The 6,031-nt window shown below is 37.9% G+C and overlaps 1 protein-coding gene across 3 annotated transcripts in view; it reads left to right on the top strand.

Moving 5' to 3' along the window:
• The window catches only part of HNRNPR (heterogeneous nuclear ribonucleoprotein R), a 28,667-nt gene extending 23,649 nt beyond the window's left edge, over window positions 1–5,018 (top strand). For all 3 annotated transcript variants that reach the window (XM_032132716.1, XM_032132715.1, XM_032132717.1), the window contains 2 exons: window positions 769–890; window positions 1,085–5,018. In XM_032132716.1, coding sequence (XP_031988607.1) covers window positions 769–890; window positions 1,085–1,697 — 735 coding nt within the window. In that variant the 3' untranslated portion in view covers window positions 1,698–5,018. The remainder of the gene's footprint in view (window positions 1–768; window positions 891–1,084) is intronic.
• The last annotated feature ends 1,013 nt before the right edge of the window (window positions 5,019–6,031 follow it).

Raw genomic sequence — 6,031 nt, forward strand, 5'->3', positions numbered from 1 at the left:
AATTTCTAATGCTTTTGAGGCATGTAGCTGTACAGACACCTAATGTCTTCACTAATACAAATATTAATAATCAAAAATGTTTAATGCAAAGCAGGTAACTCCAAGTAAGGAATTGGGGGGTGTAGTCTTAATTGTACTCTTTGTCTATTTGTATTAAGTTCTCTTTGTGGGTGCTTTTGACAGCAAAAAATTGCACATTAATTTTCTGGAGGATTCGGGCCTTGCCTGATGAGATCACCAAGTTTTAGTAACCTTTTTTGGTTTTTTTCTCCTCAAGTATGTGTCCTCAGAACTACTTGATTTTCTCAGTCACTTGACTCACATTCAGCTACCTGGAAAACCCAAATGTAACAATTCTTTCTCTTGTGTGCACGTGTTCTACCAGGCTTGTAAGTGCAGTGAGTGCTTATGTCAGTATGAGTAGTGAGAACTTGCATATTTCTGAAAGGTTTCTAGGAGATACAGGAACACAAAAACTGATGGTGTTATGTCTGACTTTTTAAAAATAATGCTTAATATGTTTTAATCCTCTTTTTTACCTTACGATATAAAGAACATATTTTTAAAAAAAATACTGCTTCCCTGTAACTGGTGAATAAAGTGGGACTTGAAAAAGTGATGTGTATCATTCTGTTTATGTAGCACAAAGCAAAGCGCATCGCACAGCTCAGCCTGGAGCAGCCCAACCCTCTGGTTTCTTGCAGTAAGTTTTAGTTTCCTTTTGAATGGAAAAAAAATTTAGTTATTTTTCTTTTAATTTTTGTACAGGCTATGAATGAAATGAATGGGAAAGAGATAGAAGGGGAAGAAATTGAAATAGTGTTAGCAAAGCCACCGGATAAGAAAAGGAAAGAACGTCAGGCTGCCAGACAGGCCTCTCGGAGCACTGCGTGAGTGTCACCCTTGCACTGTGGTAATGCTGCAGAGTGAAGTTGTGCTGTGAAACAGGGGCTGGTTTAGAAGAACCTGAATGACTTGACTTAACTTTTCTATGTGTTGTGCATTGTTAATCAAAGGGCAAATGTATACTTTATTTTGGGTTGCTTTTGGAGATAAATAATTCTGTGTTTCTTTTTCTTACTAGGTATGAAGACTATTATTACTACCCTCCACCTCGCATGCCACCTCCTATTAGAGGCCGAGGCCGTGGAGGGAGAGGTGGATATGGCTATCCCCCAGATTACTATGGCTATGAAGATTATTACGATGATTACTATGGTTATGACTATCATGACTACCGTGGTGGCTATGAAGATCCCTATTACGGCTATGATGATGGCTATGCTATAAGAGGAAGAGGAGGAGGAGGAAGGGGTGGGAGAGGTGCCCCTCCACCACCTAGGGGGCGGGGAGCACCACCACCAAGAGGTAGAGCTGGCTACTCACAGAGGGGGGCACCCATGGGACCGCCGAGAGGAGCCAGGGGGGGGAGAGGGGGCCCTGCGCAGCAGCAGAGAGGACGCGGTGCTCGTGGAGCCAGGGGCAACCGTGGGGGCAACGTAGGAGGCAAGAGAAAGGCAGATGGGTACAACCAACCTGATTCCAAGCGCCGTCAGACCAACAACCAGCAGAATTGGGGCTCCCAACCCATCGCTCAGCAGCCGCTCCAGCAAGGTGGTGACTATGCCGGTAACTATGGTTACAATAATGACAACCAGGAATTTTATCAGGATACTTATGGGCAACAGTGGAAGTAGACAAGTGAGGAGGGATTGAGAATATTGGAAACATAGAATTGGCTATAGCTCTACATCTTTCAAAAAAAAAATTGGCTTAATGTTTCATCCTTCAGTAGCGATTGGCTGCCATTTGTATTGGGCTGAAGAATCACTCTATTGTGTATATACTCGAGTCTCTTAGTTTTCTTTTTTCATAAATGCACTTGGACATTACTGGGCTTGCAGAATTCCTGAACTCCATATGGGGTTTCAGTGCTTTTATCATTTTAGGCTTCATTTTAGCAGTTTAAAAGCAGGAATGGCACACTGTTCAATCATGATTTTGCAGAACCTCTGGTTTTGGACAGTTTCTTTTTTTTTTTCTTCTTTTTTTTTTTTTTTTTTTTTTTTTTTTGGATTTGGGATAGACTACATAGGAGTATGCTGTACATAAAAGTAAAAGCTAGTGCTTTGTCTTAGTAGTTTTAAGAAATTACAACAAATTAAGTTTTCTTGTATTGAAAATAACATGATTGTATGTTTTGCATTCCTAGAAGTAGGTTAACTGTGTTTTTAAATTGTTATAACTTCACACCTTTTTGAAAATCTGCCCTACAAAATTTGTTTGGCTTAAAACGTCAAAGCCGTGGCAATTTGTTCCTTGATGTGATTGTATTTCCAATTTCTTGTTCATGTAAGATTTCAATAAAACCTAAAAATCTATTCAAAACATTACCTATTTCAAATTCAATTGTGTCCTAAAACATTATTTCATTGGTAATTCTTGTGAAAAATACTGTTTTCAAAGTATAACTGCCTATGTGAGTGATCAAATTTATGCAAAATTTCCTGTGCTTTCCAACATGTAGCACTGTGGACATCAGACTGAAAACTAGGAGAAATTACAGACAGCCCAAAAGACACTCACTGTTTAATTGCTGTTCAATAATTTATCAGCATCTAATTTTGAAACTTTTTTTTTCCCTATTTAAAAGTGTTGAATTGTATCCAAGCATTCACAGAGATCTAATCTAAATCTAGTCTTCTAATGTATTGTGGAGAAGGGAGCAGATCCTACAATGGTGTTAATTTTGTTCCTTTGATGATGTCCTGTGGAGTCCCTGTGGAGGCTGTTCTGGTAGGATCCAGCCTTACTGTATAATTGAGCGTACAAACACACAGGGAAATTATTTTGATCTCAAGCATCTTAGTCTAATCTAAAATAATATTTGACTAGGAATGAAAATTACAAATTGGGTGCTGTGGCACACTAAACTAACTTCTTGCTATGGATAACACAAACATACTCTCCAGATTCTGCTTATTTCTATCTTGACATTTTAATTTGATGTTCTGCCATGATGAACAATTTGCCTTAGAATTCTCCTGCCTTATAATAAAGGCTGTTAAAAAGTTTAAGACATTATCTTTTGAGGGCATTGCTAGCTACATTATATTATGTGTTGCTTTGACCCTTGTCTTGGGCATTCCCAGATGTCAATTTTAACTGGCAAATCATGACATTACTCTTACGTTGCATCTAAGCCATTCTGTACCCCAATGAAGAACATTTGCTTCTCAAGAAAAGAGAGAAACAAACAGATTTATACTTTCTCTAAAGAAAACTATTGCCGGACCTCTAAATGTCCAAATCCAATACATTGCTCGTACTTGATTTATAGCATTCCAAACAGACTATTGAGGAAGTTAAACTTCAGTGGTCATACTCCTCCCTTTGTCTTCTATTCCTGTCTGGTGTCTCAAGTGTGTTATGTCAGAATATACCCAGTAAGATGAGCCTCCCCACACTGCTATGGATCTGGAATGGGATTGCAGGGTTTGAGTTGTGACCTGAATCGAAGATGTCTGTCTGCTTCTCAGAAATGGGTTTGCCCGTGTCAGGCTCTTCCAATTAATAGAATTGGTCATAAGTAGATTAAAAGTGCTTTTTAAAAATCTGTATCTAGTATGTTGGGGTTTGAGGTTTTTTCCCCCACTTCATAAAGTTAATGGGGCCAAATAATGTCTTCTCTTTTTCTTACCTGAGCAGTGAACTCAGAGGGCTGTTGCCTGGGTATACACCTCAGGCTTTGGCTTGTGATAAGGATCTGGTTTGTAATTCTGTTTTAACACAGTTTAGCTGCCCTATCCGTATGACTTTCTGGTAGTTATACAGCTCTTGTAGTGCTGAGCAGAACCCTGTAGTCCCAATAAGTATTGGCTTTTCAGTATTCATTGTAAAGGGGATCTAGTACAAGGAGCTTAATTGGAAACATGTTTCAAGTCCTCTCCATCTTGGAAGAAGGTAGTGTTCCCATATTGCACATGTTTAGCCTAAGAGAGGTGAGGTGCTAGTACGTACTGTGGGGGGAGTGGGGAGGAAGTGAAACACCTCAGTTATAGTGGTTACAGAACAGCTGAGAAACAAAAATGTTAAAATTGTCTTCCTCAAGAACTGTAAGGCTGCATCTTGTATTTACTTCTGCTCAAATCACTGTTTATACTAATAGTTTTATTAAATATGAGGAGTGAGCTATACATTTTTATAATTGAAAATTATAACAGTTAAACTCAGTAGAAGTTTATATTTATGAGATATACCAATTTCTTTTGATTGAGTTTATGGCTACTCAAATTCACCTTTTAAATTTGCAGCAGTACTTTAATCCTTAGATAAGGTGTGCTGCGGCTTACTTGAATAGTAGTGTGTGCTGCACTTGAAGAACTTAATGAAATGATGGAAAAAATAATTATCAAGCAAAGATACTGTAGTACAGTGGAAAACTACCATGCTTGACTCAAGGAAAGAATTTCTCAGCAGAATTTTGACATCTAGTTAAAAAATAAATTTAAATTTACTCTCGTGCATTTCTTTTGATTGTTTCTTCAGTATAACTTAGCAGAGATCCTCTGTAATATGTTGAAAATGGATTTCAACTTGCACACCAATATTCAGCTTTTATGAGTGTCCTGCTGGCATTGGAGGAGGAGCCATGAAATGGAGTTTTAATAATCATTTGATCACTCATTTACAGCAGTTGCTTAAATGTCTGTATTGATAAGGTGTTTGACTTAAGAAGTAAGTTACCAGATTCCTAGCAGTTTCAAAACTTGAGCAAAATACTTTTACAGCTACTGTGTTATATACTTAATTTCACTTTATTAACAAGTTCAGTTTACTAAACTCAACTTACAATTTTACTATTTAATTCAACATAGTTTGCAATTTTTGAAGTGTTAAAGGCTTAATTTTTTCTAGCAATTGTTTATTTTCAAGTGTCAGCTTCTGTAGTCTGATTATTAAAGAATGACAACTGCATTGCTTAAACCTTTCCAAAATAAACTCAAAGTAGAAGATCACCGCATGATTTTGGTGACTCTGTATAAAAACCTGACTACTTCTTGTCCCTTCTGTGTTTGGACATTAAGCCCATTTCTGTAATTTGAACTACACAGAAAAAAAATACAGAGGGCACTCTTATTATAAGGCTAGGAGAGAAGTAAATATGAAGTGCTGAGCAAAAAGTCTTAAACCTCTCAAAAACATTTGGTACCTAGACCTATAGACCCTACTGAATGAATATATTTTCAGCAAGACTTAATTGTTATCCAAAAATGCTGATGGCCCCTCCATAGAACAGCAAGGACCTATCCTAGAAATCTGTCATCAGCAATCTTTGATCATGCATGACTTGAGGTGGAGTATGTGTGTGATTAAGGATTGCTTGTACGGTGGAAGTTGGTCAGTGGAATTCTGTCATTCACATGAACTACATGAGTAGCTCCGAGCCTTATAGAAAGAGTGTACCACGTTGTGTTCCTGTTTTTTCTAAAACAACAAAAAAAAAAGTTAGAGCTTCTGTTAACTTAGAATTTGAATGAAGCTGTTGTAGTCTGTTGGCTTAAATTGTCCTTTAAAACCCAGAGTGGTTTTGTTGAGCACGTGTTAGTTGATAAAATGTGTAGAGGAGGGAGAAAAAAAATCACTTGTACTAAAGGGAAGCCATAAGCTTTTGGTCTCATTCAAATAAAATAGTCAAGGTGGATCTGCGATACTTGGTTGTTGTTCAGGAACTGCTGAAATTTTAGAACAGGAGAATCCCTCTGAAGAAATGTTTTAACAGCTTGGAGGTTACCAGAAGCTCTGAAAGACAGTTCAGAATATATTTTCTGATGTCCAGAAATCTGCAAGTGTCAATTTTGTATTTTAACTCCTTCCTTTTACCTGACTATCAGGGAAGCGTGATTGAGGCTGACCTGACATGTCATGATGTCGACTTGCTAGGTGGGGTTCGCAGGGGACATTAACCTTGGAGTTATCGGTAAGACAACTTTCTTTCTCATTTCCTTCAGTAAGATGAAAGGGTTGGGGT

The sequence above is a fragment of the Corvus moneduloides genome, chromosome 23, assembly GCF_009650955.1.
Source record: "Corvus moneduloides isolate bCorMon1 chromosome 23, bCorMon1.pri, whole genome shotgun sequence".
NCBI classification, from domain to species: domain Eukaryota; kingdom Metazoa; phylum Chordata; class Aves; order Passeriformes; family Corvidae; genus Corvus; species Corvus moneduloides.